The 18006-nt window shown below is 47.5% G+C and overlaps 4 protein-coding genes across 4 annotated transcripts; 2 read left to right on the top strand and 2 right to left on the bottom strand.

The window, feature by feature from the left end:
- Nucleotides 1-361: 361 nt before the first annotated feature.
- Nucleotides 362-973, top strand: KY384_002752 (uncharacterized protein; the record flags this gene model as incomplete). The annotated part of the gene is made up of 1 exon (XM_044811274.1): nt 362-973. The coding sequence occupies one exon, from the start codon at nt 362-364 to the stop codon at nt 971-973; it is 612 nt and encodes a 203-aa protein (XP_044672157.1).
- Nucleotides 974-2386: 1413 nt separating this feature from the next.
- KY384_002751 (uncharacterized protein) lies at nt 2387-3881 on the bottom strand (the record flags this gene model as incomplete). The annotated part of the gene is made up of 2 exons (XM_044811273.1): nt 2387-2392; nt 2565-3881. 2 exons carry the CDS (start codon nt 3879-3881, stop codon nt 2387-2389), a joined length of 1323 nt encoding a protein of 440 aa, XP_044672156.1.
- A 2140-nt stretch (nt 3882-6021) lies between these two features.
- On the top strand, nt 6022-9369 carry KY384_002750 (uncharacterized protein; the record flags this gene model as incomplete). The annotated part of the gene is made up of 7 exons (XM_044811272.1): nt 6022-6307; nt 6434-6627; nt 6680-7038; nt 7091-7260; nt 7308-8497; nt 8553-9076; nt 9192-9369. 7 exons carry the CDS (start codon nt 6022-6024, stop codon nt 9367-9369), a joined length of 2901 nt encoding a protein of 966 aa, XP_044672155.1.
- Nucleotides 9370-10489: 1120 nt separating this feature from the next.
- Nucleotides 10490-15877, bottom strand: KY384_002749 (uncharacterized protein; the record flags this gene model as incomplete). Its single annotated transcript, XM_044811271.1, has 6 exons — nt 10490-13247; nt 13315-13835; nt 13882-14624; nt 14681-14850; nt 14903-15293; nt 15364-15877. 6 exons carry the CDS (start codon nt 15875-15877, stop codon nt 10490-10492), a joined length of 5097 nt encoding a protein of 1698 aa, XP_044672154.1.
- Nucleotides 15878-18006: the final 2129 nt, after the last annotated feature.

The following is an 18006-nucleotide window of genomic DNA, read 5'->3' as shown; positions in this document are numbered from 1 at the left end:
ATGTAATCTGAAAGGCTACCTTTGGCTTGGAATCAACGTGTAGGCTAAATGCTGCTCGATGGGATGTCGAGCATAAGGCAGCCAGAATTAAGGCGTGACAAACGCTTCGGTAACTACTGCATCTGGTTCGAGCTCAAGATGCGACGTGCGGCTCTACTGTACACCGACCATACTGCCTTGAGATACTTCAGACCCACGTGGTTTCGGGGCAACCTGCCTTCCAAATCAGCTCCAATAGGCCATTAAAGGCCATCTTGCCTTCTGAATGGCCTTGAACTTTGGACATAAAAGATGACCCTCGACATCTCGGACAGTGCATATGTCAAAAGACTAGCACAAAGTTATTGCAGTAGAATTCCAAATGGCACCCAAGAACTCCCAATCCAAGTCAAGAGTCTCCAATATCCCGCTCGCCAGTGCCTTCGACGAAGGCTCTTATCTCACCGAGCGGGATTTCGAAAAGCGACCTGACACAATTTCCCCATCGACCCCAGTACCTAAGCAGGATAAACACGCGGAGGAGTCTCAAGCCAGTAACTCAAACCAAGTAGGCTCTGTATCTGCCTCGACGACAACGAGTCTACCAGCATTTTCTTCCAAGGCAGCAGAAATGGTGACAAGACATACGAGCCCAGAGGGTCGAGCTCAGATCGTGGAAGACGCAGGGAAGTCGGAGAGCGCAGACAGGGCGCAGGGCACAGCACAAGAACGAGAAGGTGAAGAAGCAGTGACGCTTCAAGAATTGCAGCATCAAGTACAAGTCAATTGTAATTCTTTGATGGACGAGGTTGACGAGCTACACTACCGCTTGGAGCAATTTCAGGAGCAGGTGGAGGAGCAGAGGAGGGAGCAGAGGAGGGAGCAGAGGATGGAGTTGAATCGTTTACAAGTGCTTTGTAGATCTATTGACCTTGTTGGTCTTGATGATGACGAAGATGAAGGCGAGATGATGGACCACGATGCTGAAAGATAGGGGCTTCTTTATGACATCAGATGTTTTTGGGGTAGCGGTATTTCTGCATTTCGTTCGTTTGAACCCACCTGACAAAGTTCATTTTGTGACTACGATATTATAGATCAAGAGTTGGAGAAGATCGTGAAAGAGAGTGGTAGAAGGTAGAGGTTATACTCTGACAATCTAAACCACGTGCTCCGTGCGTTCTGGTGTTCTATTGAAGTCAGTGTTATCTTGAGCGAATGCTTCAGCTATTTTCCACTTTCTGCAAGACCAAGGGGCGATTTCGAGGTTGCGCGCCGAATATTGCTCAAGTGTGAAAAGGCACTAATTATTTGAAATTCACTCTTGTCATATTCGCTCTCATTGTCATCGTAATCGACACTCCCATGACTAATCCCATCGTCCATTCCATTTTAAAAAAAACCGAAGTCATCTCTTTTCCTCGACTATCCTTCGAATACTGCAACCTCAGTATCTCCCAATCCTACAGCACCTCAGATGCCCACCAAAAAAAATGAACGAAATGACCCCCCAAAACCGCGAATAGGCTTCGAAAGATCTCTCTGCCAGACACTACGCTAGAAATCCCAAAGTCGAGTCTCCCAAATCTCAAGGTGAACCATGACAATCACAGGAAAAGGTAGCCGAGACCTTATCGTACGACCCCAATAAAGATAGGGTCAGAAGAACAGATGAGTCTGCGCAAGGCCAAGGCCAGGAGGACGCTGAAAAGGATTATGCCATGACGCCCGAGGGTCTTGAGCGTTTACGGGAGAGTCGTGAATTTTTAAGGAAGCAGGTTCGAGCGAGGCCGTTGCCGATGAATAACGTTCGTGAGAAGGAGTTCTGTTGGGAGGGGGAAGGGGAAAAGGGGAGGAGGGGAAGTGATGTGTAAGTGAACGTTCGTAGACGTGTATGCCGTCGGCCTCGGGTTATACGATCGATCTTTCATGTGTCAGGAGGACCTGGAGTCTTAAAATTGAGAATCATGACCTTGGTCAATGAGATGAGTGCTCTGATCCCTTGAGAGATGTATTCTTCGTGTAATTGTTTGGATTATTAGTGTGCGGTGACGCTATTTATTCTCTTGTGCAATGTAAACATATGAAAAGCCGAGGTGTCATTCTTTTAGTTCTGTAGCCCAAAACCGTTCCTTCAAAGGATTGTAGAGAATTGATCCGCTTTCCGAACTAAGAAAGACCCCTAGATGAGGTATGAAATCAAAGGACTTCGTAAAACCTCATCCGTGTTTCTAAGCCGCTGATATTTGATTACGAATTAATTGGTCTTTCTTCTTTTCTCTTCTTTTCTCCAGTAATTGAAACCCAAGCCAAGTCGCGAAAACGGCAAACGTAAAAGGCAAGCTAATGTACAAGTACAATCGCAAAGCTCCTTTCTGGAAGTCCCGCTTCCCAGCCTGCCAGCGTACTATATCTGTGCTCATTAAAGTCTATGTTCAAAAACGTCAGTGTGTTTCTGATGTGCACTCGCGTGATCAGCTAAATCAGGGATATCTGTCTGCTAGGAGGACGAAACCTTGTCGCCTCTTCAGGGGAAATATTTTGGGCCAGTAGCTTACTAAATAATGTAAAAGAAAACGACATACTGAGATGAAAGTCCCAGGTAGAAAGAATAGCGTGACGAGAGTGATGATTTTCATCGAAACGGTTTCGGTTTTCGTTTTTCGGGCAAGAATGCCCATGTCCTTTGTCATGAGTTCCATATTCTTATTTGAGTCTCGAGATTGCCATGCCAGAAATTCGTTGGCTCGAGTGTTCTCGAACTCTAGGAGTCCGTACAGCTTCACTTTGTTAGCTGAGGTTGGGTGCATCTTGTCTATTTCATTAGGGCTTACCAGAGTCTTCCGATCTTTGAGAAGACGTTGCAAGGCTTCAACTCGTAATATCTGGAGATATAAAGAGTTCACAATTCGCTCTAGCTCACGGTCAAATTTTGAAACATCTTCTTTGCATTTCGTCCTCAACTGGTCAAGCATTTCATGAGATTCGAAGACTGATTCGTAATACTTCTTCAACTGTGACATTACATTGACGTTAAGATTAAGAACGAGAACGACTTCGTTGGCGCTCTCCTCAAGCTTCTGTGTGTCTTGAAGATCCCTGAAAAAAAATCTTTGCTGGCCCCAGACGTCGAAACTCCTCGTTGTGGTCTTTGGATCTTGGGGAGCTGTTGACCTTCGCCCAGGAGGTCTAGGTTGCTGGATACCGGCACTGTTCGTGTACATACGGTTTGAGGTGTTTTCTTTGATGGAATCTAACTGGATGTTGTCGTTGGTTGGAGCTCGTGAATGTAGACTTCGAGGAAAGGACAGCATTCGACTTCTTTGAGTAATTTGGCTTTTTTGCGTATCTGTTCGTGGAAGCTTCATCAGGACTTCAGTACCCCTCATGGGGCTGATGGGTACATCTGCATTAATAAACATTGTGGCCTCCGTAAGCGCTTCGAGCTTTTTCTCCAGGAATTTGATGTACCACCGCCAATTTTCGGCGGACCACTCGCAGAGCAAAAGGTGTATTGAAAGTGTTTGGGCGAATGCACGGTCGATGGTCTCAAAAGCCGCGAATCGTTTTGGGCAATCTCTAGTAGCTGCTTGTATTCTTTGCTTTACATCCTGATTGCCCTTGATCACGATCCATGTTGACCTAATCTGTTCCAAATCGAAGGAGTGGAATAAAATGCAATTTCGTATTGACCACGGCCAATCTGGCTGCGAGCTAGAAGATTCGACGGACTTAAGACTATAGCACATCTGTAGGTCGTAGCCAGACCAAAGGCGCTCAGGTACTTGCATTCCACGGTCGAGAGCCGTCACGCGACTACTGTGGCGGAAGTCGCTAAAATAAAGATCCTCTGCTGTTGTTTGTTTCCCAAATAAGAAGACCAATTCCAGAAATTCTGGCATAACTTGCAAATAAGTCAACGCTAGCAGTAACATGTTTCGAGTTGTTTTGAGACATTCTCGCGAGTGTCCCGCAGCTTGTATGAATCTGGTCAATGTCAGCTATTGGTCAATATCATTGTACAAACTCGTAGATTATACGAACAAAAATCTGCTATGCGGATCCCATCTGTTGAGAATGGGATCAATGCCTAAGTATGACTTCAATTCCCGAAGGCTCCCCACGGTAGTAGGCTCGAAACCTGGTACGATGTCAAATCCGACGCAAAGACTATTGCTGAACTCCTTCTGCTCTCTATTACTCACCCCTCGCGCCGCGTGGAAAATCCCATAGATCAAGAGCGGCCTTTCCTTCAGCACAGAACAAGCGCTCCTCATTCTCTTGCAGTCGTGAGCTGTACGTCTCTAGTGAGTATTTGGAGTGATCACAAAGATCTAAATTGAGAGGATATGTCGAGGCATTGCCGCAAAGTGCCAGCACGTCATTCATTTCTCTCACCGAAGGTTCAGTGGGCCGGGTCAAACCTTGGCGGCAACGTCAAATTTGCAGAAAGGATGGGTGGTAAACTCATTCATTCATCAACTCATATGCGAAGTACGAAGAAAGATAAGGCATCGTAAATTGATCGATATTCTCGTCAGGTCATAGCCCCCGCTTTGTGATCATCCCTCGCATTGCCAAGGCTGAGAAAATGAGTCTCAGCGCCACGCGCCCCGCATGATGCTCGACAAGGCAGATTTCGTCCTGTATAAAACCCTCTGACATTACACGCATGACCGTCACCAAGCTTTTTGCTCAACAAAACTTGTATCGAAGCCATTGGAGGCCTTCGTCTTCAACTTGTATTGCTTGCTTCATCATCAATGATCAGGATAACGCAGGTCCAGCAGTCGATCCTTTTCACCCTATTTTGGTATAGGTTAGGCTTCAACGGCACGGGAAACAAGGAGGTACGGCAAGTTACGTTGCCCTGGTGGGTCAGGGGCGTCAGGGGTGTTCATTCTTACCCGTGAGAGCTTTCTCGGTACCCAGAATTGGTACGCTTTGCCCACCAGCTACGGACCCCCAGGTCAGAATAGTACTGTACGCCAGGAAGTCAGCCAAAGGACGTACTTCAATGTAAAACTCATAGCCTGGCCAAATGGTAGCCAAGTAATTATCGATGATTCCCACATTCAGTCGGTAGTGAGGAATCTGGTCATACACCCAATCCCCTCCCAAGGCTGACATCGTGGCTGAAAAGTTGGGCGCAAGATTCGTATCGCTAGGCTGACTGGATAATCTCGCGCGTAAAACGTGTAAGGTTAGTCAGGTGTCAAAGGAACTAGATGAAGGATACGGATCCACAGAGACGAGCCGTTTTAAGATGAGGAGGCTGTACACGCGCTGCGAGGGGGGAGGGTTTCTTCAAAGCTCTTATTGGTTGCAGAGGTCGAATAAGTTGAGCCGCAACGACTCGGAATTGGTGGAGGGTGGGCATTGACGATCGTTGGCTATCGCGTGCTACGCTCGGTAACCTGCAGAGATACCCCACTGGCGAACGGATTGAAGCAATGCAAATGGATGGTGCTCGGTCTGTCCAGTACGCCTGTTTGCCTTCTTTTTTCGCAGACCGATTTTTATGGTTAGGTGAGTCACGAAAAGCCCATTGAGTGCCACTGAGTCCCACCAAGTGGTCCGTCGCATTGCATTGCGCTGGACCTCGAAGACCGTGCGACCCAGATCGATTTTGCGACAAAGGTGCCTTTAAATATGCACCGCCTCCCTATACAAGACCATGGAGAATGGAAAGCTGCCCCAGAGCACTAGCCTCAGAAGGTCGAGACTGTGGCGAAGTTCACCTGCTATCGCTGGTCATCTCGGTGGGCTTTAGCGTCCCACATGCGACCAATGTTAAGCAAAGAAGCACTGGATGATGCCTATAAGGCTAGCTAATGACGCAGATCGCTGCGGGGTTGCAAGGGCGCAGCTGGAGTACAATGGCATTGTCCTCAAAAAATCGTTTCTTTATTACTCGCTCCAAAATGTTTCTCCCATCAAGCCCGTGTCTGTTCTGATGCAGGGAGAGGGGCTGCTCTGTCCTCAACCCCTGTGGATGTGCGCCTGGTCGATCAGCACATTTGAGTCGCTTCAGCCTCGAGGATGATTGACTCACAAGCCGACGACGAGCCAGTCATCCAGGAGTTTTTAGAGAATTTTAAAAACAGGAGCTCGCCTCTATGGCGGCAAGGATGCGTTGGCTCCGACAATGATGTGGAGAAGGACAGCGATGACAGCAAATACGTAACGCGAAAGACACTCGAAGATTGGCTTACGGCGCAGAAAGTCGAGTCGTTGCTAAAAGCAGTCATCAAAGAATCAAACGGCCCTCGGCCCTCAGCGGAGAACATTTGGAGACTATACTTGCGACCTTTTGCAATCCTACTGTGTATTGGCTTCGGGCACATGATCAGGCATTTCGTTAGACACGATACCCTTAAAGATTACAACCTACCCTTCCACGATAAGCCACACGGCTTTCCATATTCATACTCAAGCTCATGCGACCTATGAGGCCTTTTCTCCCGCGCCCAATGGGGCTTCTGCCCTGTCGCTTTCTACTTCGATATGGACGAACGGCTCCCAACCTCCCTCATCCTCCCAATATCTTCTAAGCAGCAGCTGGAAGAGAGTGGGAGCTCAATCACGTACAAGATCTCCGTAGACAAGGAGCTCGACACTTTAGTGACAGGCGCTGGTCAGGACATTGTGAGTCGAGTGATGATGCTTTGCTTTGAACAAAAGGCTCACTATATCAAAGGTCTCGGAAAATGGCCCCTACAATACCTACGTCCTAAAGACATATCGAACAAGGGATGCCTCCAAGTATTACGACAACGAATGCAATGCCTTCCGTCGCCTGCGGCATGGCAACAAGCCCTATGTAAACATTATTGCATTCTACGGCGGGTTCGCACGTGAAGGGGTCTTCAATATCTTTCTCGAATACGCGGACCGTGGAAATCTTGATGAGTATATGCAGAAGACTAGGCGTCCATCGAGAATGAAAGATAGAATTATGTTCTGGCACAACTTCCTCGATGTGGGCCATGGAATTTCCGTCGTCCATGGATACCGAGAGGAAATAGATAAGGAAACAGGCGTCAGAATACCCCTGGGGTGAGTCGCAAAGGAAACATGAAGAATTTACTGGGTTTAATGTAGTATCTAGGTGGCATCAAGACGTTAATCCAAGCAATATACTCGTCAAGAGTCGGAAAGGCGGATCAGATTATGATTGCGATTTCAAACTCGCTGATCTTGGACTTGCTCATTTCACTGATGATGCTTCGTCTCCATGGAATGCCACAGACAAAGACACTTATGGAACAACAGCATACGGTTCGTCCTACCAGAGAAACAGCTTACTGAAACTGATCATCGCACAGGAGCTCCGGAAACACACAGAGAGAACGACAAGCTTCGGATGTGCCGCCTCACTGTCCGACAAAGCGTTGACATCTGGTCATGGGGCTGCGTGTTAAGTGAAACAGCAACTTGGGTATGTCATGGATGGCATGCATTGTTGGACTACCGCAGAAAACGCTCAGAGGAGGTTCTGCTCAAGACGGGCGTCAAAGAAGACATTTTCCACTCCCACGACGAAGTCCTATACGCAGTGAGGCAGATGCACGACGACATAATCGAAAATCGCATGGTCAATGACAACACTATTGAGGAGATAGTAAAATTAGTTGAGGAGATGTTGTTTATATCGGATCTTGACAGACCTGCATCAATGTTGCTTTATAGAAAGTCCAGAAGAATTGTTGATGAATCGAAGCGGCAAATCGAGGCCAGCCGTACGCAGTCGAACCAGTTCCATGGAAGACCTGAGACACCTTCAACGAGCCATCGGAGCCACCAGCTGTCAGAATCTGGTGCAAGCTCTCGCAGCAAATCTAACCCGACTGGCTCAAGACCATCTGGTATTAATCAATCGCCCATGAAGCTGCACTCCAACGAAGTTCAACACCCGTATAAAAGCAGCTATTCGTCGCCGTCGGACGTCTCCTCGGGCTTTTCAAGCACTCATTCATTTCACACACCACCAAATTTCGGGTCACCAGACCAACCATTACCGTTTCGTCAGCAGAGACGCGCTGACTCTCACCCCCAGGCCACAAATCAGGCAGCGTCGCTTATTCACTTTTCATCATTGAATGACCACAACAATAAGCATCGCATGAATCCCCATGCTACTGTCTTTGGAAACCAAGAGTCGTCTAATCCAACAATCTCGTCGGGAGAGAGTCCTGGTACCGAGCACGATGATGTCTTCTCAACTGGCGAATCCATCCATCAATACGTTCAGGACGACCCCTCGGACTATGCACCCCAGATCGGCATCCACAATCAAAGCCACATACACACACAACCACACGAAAAGTCAATGCAAACACACACTTCCGATACTATGGCTCTTCAGAATGGTCAACCGAGTGAACGCAAGCCATATCCAGAAATGCTTGTTAAAGACGGTCTACATATCAAGAGAAGTCGAGAGCGGGGCCAAAATGTCAAGTTTCCAAATGAAAAGTTATTAGAAAGTTTGAAAGTGTTGGATAATCGCGATCACGTGCGTGTTGTTGAATGACAAGAGCCTGTGTACCTACGCTGACGTGAGATCCCAGGCATTCTTCATCGATATTGGGAAGTCAATGGCTGAACACAGCGCACAAGTCCGAGAAGTCGTTGAACTGCTCTTTTACATGGTCGAGCACAAGGATCCAGATGGGGTGGATCTATATTTCAGCGCCATCACACCGAAAAGATTCAAGGTGAAGAACAAGAAACAAATACTTGATGCACTTGATGATCACCCGAGCGTACGAGAGAATCCTGAGATAAGGCATCGCTTGGCGTCAATACTGGGGCATTACAAGACCAAGTTTGGGCAGCGACAGTTGCTTGACAAGGTCACACATTGGAATGCTACACCTTCCAGGGGTCCGCGAAAACTGAGTCTTTACGTCCTCACCGACGGCGTTTGGCAGCCCGATACCGACCTAGTACTTGAAATTCAAGACATGGTAGATCATCTTGAACAGCACAAGCTGAGGGACAAACAAATCGGGATCCAATTTATCCAATTTGGAAATGATCCAATAGGTACCGCGCGACTTCGACATTTGGACCAAGGATTGAATTTGAAACTGTATGTTGACCTCCCAATGTGCATCACCTACTGCCTCACCATGCTTTGCTGCATGCGCCTTGATGCATCTTGAGACGATCTCATTCATACTAGAGATCTTGCTGACTATTTGTAGCGACATTATTGACACCACGCCGGCGACCGGCAATGTCTGGAAGATGCTACTTGGTGCTATCAACGACTGGTTCGACAACGACAAGGTCGGAGTCGAGGAGAACGCCGTTGTCGCTCACATCAACAATTCACCCCCGCCGCCCTCAGCCTTTACCCATCACCCTCCCCCACCATGGTGACGATTTGGTCCCCCAAACCAACGAACATGACTCAAAACAAAACCTTCTTAATAGATATTCTCAGCCCATATACCCACTTCCTAATATATCTCAATCCGACGACGCGACGGCGGTCATGACTTTGACAACGATCTTAGATACCCTGGGCCGGCGTTTTGGATATTGCTGGGCATGATGACAGTCGCCCACGATATCTATATTGGGACGTACAGTACCCAACACCGCAGCTCTCCTCCGGGGTAGCCCTGCTTGGATTCCATTCTACTTCAAAAGCTTATAGATACCTTTGGTGCTTTCTTGTTTCAACGTTGAAAGCCTAATAGATGTCATATGTAGAACTGTGCCAGGCTTATATGTCTGGATATATACAATTTACTCGCTCAAATGTTGGTTCGATTTATTTTAAACCTCATTTCCACAAAAGTTGAGGGAGTATATTACACGCAGCGATGACGACTCTACACGCAGGGGTTTCAAGTAAATCCCTAGAGGATTGCATGCACGTCCACTTATCCGTTCATGACAGATCCGATTACACATTCCAGCCGAACCTTGCGTCTACCGACTCACCGTACCACTTCCGTCTCCTGATGCCACAGAATTCACCTAAGAAAATCATGCAATATTAGCTTTAAGAGGCGTTGCAAATGACTTCCCCTTCCTCCCCTCCCCTCCCTCTATCTACGATACTTGAAATCGTCACATATGCATAGCATCGACTTTGAAGCAATCGAAGATACACCACAGTCCTGTCCACCGAGATCACGTGGTAACAATTTTCGTTCCATTTAAAAAGCCTGTGGTTCGCAAGACCAGCGTTTTGGGGGGATTGAGAGAAGAAATTTGATTCTGCACTATTTGATCCTGAGCTCTCAATGACGCCGCGTGCAGTGCGTTGACAGATTCTTCACCATGAGAATTGACATCGGTTCCATACCCCAATAACATCTGCACAGCTTTTGATTGTCCTTGTATGACGCCTGCTGTAAGATATTGTCCTCCACCTTGAATTTTTATATATTGTATGACGACGTCGGCGCTGCCGAACATATTCTCTCTGCACGTCACTGACTTCTGCTTTAGCTGTACTTCTTCCCTCGACGCATTTCCTCTTTTTGCTTCATCGCCGTTGCGCCTCGATTAGACCCGTCCTAACAACAACAATCTCCGCGTAATCCCCTATTGCCTGTCTCTCTCTGATACGACGACTCCTTCTCTCCTCCTCTCTCAATAGCCACCGCTTCCATAGTCCTTGCGGAATACCACTTACCGACACCACCAAGTGCGTCACGTCGCTACTTGCCGAATTCGGTCTTTCGACTTTGACTCGCAGTAGTGAGTCGAGTTTCTTGATGTAATATACTTTTTGGTCTTCTAGCTTCCACTGAGTCGTCGGCCCAGCCGTTGTTGTTTCTACTGGAAGAGCGGAAGTAGTAGTGATGGTAGCGTTGGTGGCAGCAAGAGGTTGTCCCTCAAGTCCACTCGGGCTCATCTCTGTGACCAGCATCTTACTTGTATTCCGCCACGCCCGCAGATTCCCTTGACACTTGATGTGATTCGTTTCAAGACACCTCGAGGTTACGTATGCAAACGTCGCACAGTCTTCCGCATCAGCTATAACCTGTGCCCAATGGGTCTCGGCTTTGCAAGGGATTTTGAGACCCCTTCCGATATCGCCTTCCTGCGGCCAGGCGATTACTAATGTGGTTCTATCACGATCAAGGCCAGTGTGCTGGAGCTGCTCGAGGATAGTGCGGACAAGGGTGAGCACGTAGAGTTGAAGTACGTCCGAAAGGTTGCGGAGCCAGTTGACAAGGTTTCCGTGTATAAAGGCGTGAAAGATGTCATGGCGATTCACAAGCTCTTGCCAACTTTCCTGCTCGAGTGGATTGACAAAATAAGGGAGAAGGTCGGTGACGAGCTCCCGGAGAGACACTCGGCGAGCGACGCTTGTGCAAAAGCTGACTTGCAGCCCCCAGCTTTGCTCGAGGAAGGGAATCAAGCGAAAATTAGCCTGTCGAAGGGTTTGTTGCTTGAGTGTGGTCCCGGGGATCTTTCCCCAAGTTTGACTGTAGGTGCCAATAAGGTACTGCCCACCATGCAAACCAGCTTCTCTTTCTTGAATCTCCCAAAAATGTCCATGAGTGCCTAGTGGCTCCAAGGCAGAAAATGAGCTTTTTCTGTACACAGCTTCATCTATGCAGCAATTCTTATTGATACTGAGACCTATACCTATCCTCATCATTGTTTTTATATCGAAAGCGGCCGACGCTGCACTTTCCGATAGTTGCCCTTTCGCCCAGTGGAAGCGTGAGGTTTTGCTATCAACCAAAGAGACGAATCCACTACCTAGAGCGACAGCGTATATATTGCTAGGATGTGCGTTATCATAGATGCAGTATCCTGGACCCCATGTATCCAAACAATTCGCTATGTTGGTCAGGACATCATGTCGAGAAGTTGCACTCTCTAGGCCCCTTTCCCAATTTGTCGGTACCAAAGAAAATGCAAGAACCGGCTGCTGGATCATCTCTGCAAGACATGTAAGCTCAACAAGCTCAGCCTTAATGGCGAAAGCTCCAGGTACACGCTGACTTCCAAGGAGAATCATCTTCCGCTGAGGTTCGTCTAGAAAAAATGGATCGATTGATCCAATATGGGCCTGGATGTAGGACAAAAAGGCGGAGCATAAAAATTGGGCAGCTAAAGCGCAATAATGAAGGTCAGCATTAGGTATCAAATTAGGAATCGGCGTTCCGAGTGCTCTTAGGATGTATTCTGCCTGCTCTACACATTCTTGCACCGCAACGCCTGTGCTATCGTTTTGTATTACAACGTTGACATTGGATGACATCGTTAGCGCGTGGTGGAAATCAACGCGATGTAATTCCAGATCACTTTGCTTGCGCAAAAGAAATGTGAAGGAGTCGCAACATAGACCAGCGTGTTGAACAGCAGCTGCTGCATTCAGAAAATTGGTGAGTACGGTCGATATCGTGCCCAATAAATCCGTGCGTGACTGCTGAGTGACAGCTGAATCAGCAGCATATGTGATTACTGAAACAGAGGACTGCTCCTCAAAGGTTACGTTACCATGCCAAGTACGCACGTCTTTCGAAGAGGGCGCCACGCCTCCAACGCCACAAAGCTCTTCCACTAGTCTACGTACATCACTATGAAGGGGAGGAGAAAACGAGAGCGATTTTTCCGACTGCAGAATTGATGGCTGCTTTGTATTGAGGCTTATCTGGTGTGCGCAATTAGGAAGATGAAATTTGATCCGAACAGGGAATTTCGTATGCTCTTGGGGAGTGAAATGAATCCATGGAGAGTCGTTAATGTCCTCCAAGAGTAGCTCTGCAATCTCGCGCACAGTGTATCCTGCTTCGTTGAGCTCGTGTAGCCAAGTAAATTCTGAAGTTGCTGCAGTTTCGAAGTCTATCATTAATAAGTGTTGAACAGCACGGATGTCGCGAGACTCTAAAGCGTCCGACAAGGTCATTGGAGGTTGCAAGGGATAGCCAAGATTTGTTTTAGGATACGATAGTGTAGTCGAGCGGAGGGTGTCGGGATGCTCTTCGCCCAGCGTCTTCGTCCTTGCATCCACTACCCCCTCCGCTCGCCATAGCGCCTGCTGTCCTTGGCCTACCTTGATGTAATTACGGACGTGGGTTGGAATGTCCGGTTCTGGGGAATGCTGATGAAATTGAGTAAGGTATGGTTCATTTGGCACAGTGGTGTTGGTCAGCTCAGTCTGCTGTAAGAAAACTTCTCTGCTTTTATCAACCGGGAGCTGATCGTAGCCGAACCAGATGTCGATCGAGCCAAGCAGCATCTTCCAGATGTTGCCATCGGAGGGTTCGGTGTCGACCAAATGGCTGGTACAATGTCAACTGCAAATCGCTATACCCTAAATCCATGTAGAACATTGGAGGAATAACTTACATCCCAAGATCAAGATCGCTATCTAAGTGATTGAGCATGCGTATTGCTTCGACGTGGTGTCCGAATCTAATGAATTGAATGCCGACTTGTTTCTGCATTAGTCCATGCTCCTTCAACGTCGCCACCATAGATCTGACTGGTTCTTCGGCGTCAGAGCCTGGCAGCCAGACACCATCCGTAAAGATGTACAAGCTCAAAGGTCGAGCCACCTTTTGCGATCCAAGGATTTTTCTCCTCGCTAGCATAGAATTCTGTTGACCGGTGATCTTGCTTTTGTATGCATTCAGAATATTACCCAGTTTTAATTGCATATCAGTAATACCCATGAATTGCGTATCCTCGAGCATCTCAAAGAGCTTTGTAGTACCTTTTTCTGACCTTAAACCTCCTGAGGTTTGTGTGAACATGAGGTCTACACCATCAGGGTCATAGTTCTTCACCAAGTACGAGATCGCGGTAAGCAGCTTTTTTGCTTCTCTTTTGTGTTCAAACATGGAGGCAGAGTTGTCGATGAGAAAAGCCTGATCCAGTCAATACACAAGACATTATGAAAATCAAGAAACTTACGTGATCTCGGTTTCTCAAGTCCTCAAGAAGGTATGCATCCGGTAACTCCGCGTCCTTGATGTTTAACTTACGTTTTTTTCGCCACTCAATGACGGTCGCAAGAGACATTCTGGGAGGGTTGGGCGGGGTCCTGTGCCTATCCTGAGGAGCTCGCTGCCCGGTGTTTTTACTAAGATCTTCGGGAGGCGCCGTCTGCGGAGCTTCATGGTCGAGGACTTCGTGTGTTGGCGGTAGTTCGCGGAAAGGCGGAGACTCAAGTTCAGGTAGCTTCTTCAATACTTGCAAGCGTGTAATGCTTGGAGGATCTTGCGCGTGCGAGCCATGCCAGTTCTTTAAATTAAGTCTGGCTTCCTCCAGAATGCGCTGTGCCCTCCCCCACAAAGCTTGTGCTTCCGAGCGGTGCGCAGGAGTTTTATCGAAGCAATCAACAATTACTTCGTGGAGGACTCTCTGCGTTATGAAATCACTCTCCCGGCGGAATTGTATAAAGTTTGAGTGGCTGTCGCGAACAGCGTTCAATAGCTTTTCTCCGTCGTGGAACATGTCACCATCTTCGAGATCATTCCACTTCCGTTTGATTTCCCGTTGTCTTCGAGATCGGTACTCTTCGACCATCGTCCAGCCACTTCCTATCCACGTTGTTATTTCGCTGAAAACGCAAGCCATAGACCAAATGTCGACCTGCCTTTTGACGTTGAGGTTCGATAACTTGAGCCCACGAAGTCGAAAGGTTTCTGGCGCCCCTAAACCATACTGTAAGCGTACGAATACATCGGAGTCCCCTCAGGCGAGGGCGTACCGTATGCATGTGTTCCGAAATTGTCCCAATCTGTAGCATCAGGCTCAGCAGGGTCCACTGCTTTGAAATGGCTGAGCCCAAGGTCGGCAAGAACAAATTTGCAGTCGTAGATAGTCGAACCTCCTTGACTTTTGACTAGGATATTCTTTGGATTAATATCCTGATGGTATCTATTCTAATGAGTCTCTCAAGAAAAATGAAAGGCACAGAAATCCAACGTACCCATGGACTTGGTCCAGACCTGGTTCGGGATGATGAATCACCACCAACCCTAGATATAATTCAAAAAGTCGTTCCCAAAGCAGAATGATCTCTTGACCCGTAGATGGCGGTGGGTTTTGACGCATGAAGTCTTCAAGGTTTCCTTTATTGGCATATTCGAGTATTAGGTTGTATGTGTTTTTGCGTCTGAATGACCCATGATAGCCAATGATATTTTGTGGCGGCTGTTTCCCTCTGTTGACACTTTCGAAGGCTCTTTGCTCTGCAGTGTAGTACTCTCCAGCCTCACGTCCTCGGTATGTCTTCAAAGCAAAAGTAGGTGCTTGCTGAGGATTGTCAGCCTGAGCGAAGGTTAGTAATGTTTCCAGGCGAGTTGTCTTTATGTGTTGCACTTGCATTTTGGTGAAGCTCTGCTTTCCGTAGCTTGTTACACTGTTCGTCGACCGTTATTCTCCATATACGTGCGCTGCCTCCCCGACCGAGAGCCTCCTCAACCTGGAAAGGAAGAATATAATCGTCGACCAATGTATCTGTCATGTTGAAGTGGAGGTCGTAGGGACAAAATTTCCATTGTTGCCTGTAGAAGGATGACCAAATAGTATTGCCTTTGCTCGTTTTGGGGAAATTGGGGGGCTCCGACTCGAACGGTAGGCCACGATCTTGAAGTCTTGGGTGGCCGACGAATTGTCCGATCATACGTCCATTCGAGCTTGACAAAAGGATTGCCAGGACACGTCGGTAACGGGACCATACATCGTATGCATTAGGTGGGTTGCCTTCCGTGAACAACGCAGCTAAAACACTCTTGATGCTGTCAGGAGTTGCAAAGTATGCCTCTAAGGCGGTGACTGTAATATATGGTCGAGTCTCATCATTCTTTTGGCCAGTGGTTCCATGGCGGATGGTCTCTGGAGAAAGCTCCCAGCGTAGGAAGGCTTGGATTGGTTCAAGGTGGTCCCCCTGCGGCACGTTCATGGCAGGCCGTGAATGTATTACTGTGTTGTGGGGAGGAACTGGACAGTCACTGATTTAAGGAGTGATTGTGAACAATGAGATTATCTGAGGATGAGGCAGCGGACACCGACCAGGCATGTCTGCCCCGCAGCAAGCCTGTGCGCCCCCAGACTCCCATAGGTGGCTGAGTCACAAGTACGTAGAGTCCCCCCTCATTGGCTGACGACCGAATCGCAATCAATTGCGCATCCCATTGGAACCAGCCATTATAACCTTTTCGACTGGTCTATTGTGAGCGTGCAGATCACGGAAAGAAAGACCAAGTCATCTTGCGCCGGTGGTTGTTGAGACCTACCAATGTTCCTGCCGTGCGGCTCTGCTCCCTGCACATAAAACCCCACTGGCCCTTGTGGAAGTGGCCTTGTATGCTCTCATGGCCATACGTATCTTTGCGTCTCAAGGCTGAGTGCTTACATCATGACTCTCAAGCGGTAGCACGTCGACCTGATCAGTGTTGAAGGTGTTTATGATTTCCGACGGGCTTTTTTCAAGATTCGTCTCTGCAACGAAGTTCTTCCGATGCCTCCTTCGGCACCAAACCCTCTCGGATGGAACATAGAAGAAATCGGAGACTCAAAATAGAGATTGGCTCGCACAGTTTTTGCGACACAAATTCACGGATTGCGCGAATTATGAGCCACAGATTCGGGTGTATATTTCAATTACCACATTCTAATTGCTGATCACTCTCGTCAGGCAGAACAAAGGCGATGTCATAAATTCCTTCTGCCCAAGAGACTGACCGAAGTAAGTCTTTGAATCCATGAGCAGAATGAGCACGAAGAAACCTGGACTTGGAAGATCCACGCTCATAAACATTCTAGGTACAAGGTAGAAATGCTAAGCGGAGTCACGAGGGTGACGTTATATTCCTTCATTTCTGTTAGCATGGCCTCCAGGAGCTCAGATCAGTCTGATCACCTAATCGGGCCTAGCTCAGCCCTACCCGGCTTGGCATGGCTCTTCTTCCACAATCATGTTCTTAGACAGCTTGCTAGACAATCAATCTATTATATTAAAACCCACACTATAAGAGTCTGCTCTCAATCTCCATTTGATTGATTGTCGAGGGATGTGTAAAGAATACGAGTTAAGAGCTGCGCCTGATGGCCCGGGGCGCAATCTTTCAGGGGGTGCGGGCCAAACTTGCCCAGTACTCAGGACTTTTCTAGATGAATCATATTTCCGATAAATCCGCATATCAAGAATTTTTGTTTTCATATTATACATTAGAATAATCTTAGATTTTTATAACTTATTCGTTATATTATGAATATAGGATGGATAAATTTCCAGAGTAAATGAGCATTACTTGAGGGTTGAAATACTGAAGAATCTATTTCAAGCCTTTCCTAAAAAGGTCAGAAATATGATTCATCTAGAAAAGTCCTGAGTAGTAGGTTAAGTGAACCCCGGACTGGAAAAGGGTTCATCGTGTATGGGGGCCAACTCTGCTTCACGAAATTCTTACAGTATGATGAACAATTCTGCCCTCTCTTTATCCTCTTCTGTCCTTGTTGAGATTCGAGCTAAGTCCATATCATGCGTCCGTCAATGGCTGCTAAGTGTAAGCCGGTTGTACATCAGCCAAGAGTCTCCCATTAATCGCTGGCGTGGAATATGTCCCAGGCTATCTTCGCGAAGCTCAGCTTGCAAAGTTGAGAGAACGCGATCACAGGCTCTGTCGGATTGAGAAAAGAGAGGATGTAGCATGTCTAGTCTATGGCCAGGGTTCAAAAGGTAAGCAATGTCATTCAGCTGGGCTTTGTCTCATAAGACTAGACTTCTGGACTTGCTCAGGCAGCGAGACTCGAAGCTCACGAGAATTTTTAGGATATGAAAGTCATAATAGAGAAGTTCACTTTAGGACAAGGCTCTTCTCCATGACTTTGCATAGACCAATTGGGCTGGTCTGGGCGAGGATATCAGCTTTGCTACAACCTCAAGGTGGTAGAATGGTCACTCTCTCAGAGTCAATGCTCATAGTCAATAAGGCATTGTGTGGTGCACCATACCTTCGATGCAGAGAAGACTCGCTCAAATTGGGCGATGATCAGAGGAAACCTAAGAATTCAAGAAAGAACCACTAG

This window comes from Bacidia gigantensis (assembly GCF_019456465.1).
Source record: "Bacidia gigantensis strain McMullin 20006 chromosome Unknown contig_156, whole genome shotgun sequence".
In the NCBI taxonomy this organism is placed as follows: domain Eukaryota; kingdom Fungi; phylum Ascomycota; class Lecanoromycetes; order Lecanorales; family Ramalinaceae; genus Bacidia; species Bacidia gigantensis.
Note: the sequence above shows the minus strand (reverse complement) of the source record. Positions and strands in the feature narration are given on the sequence as shown.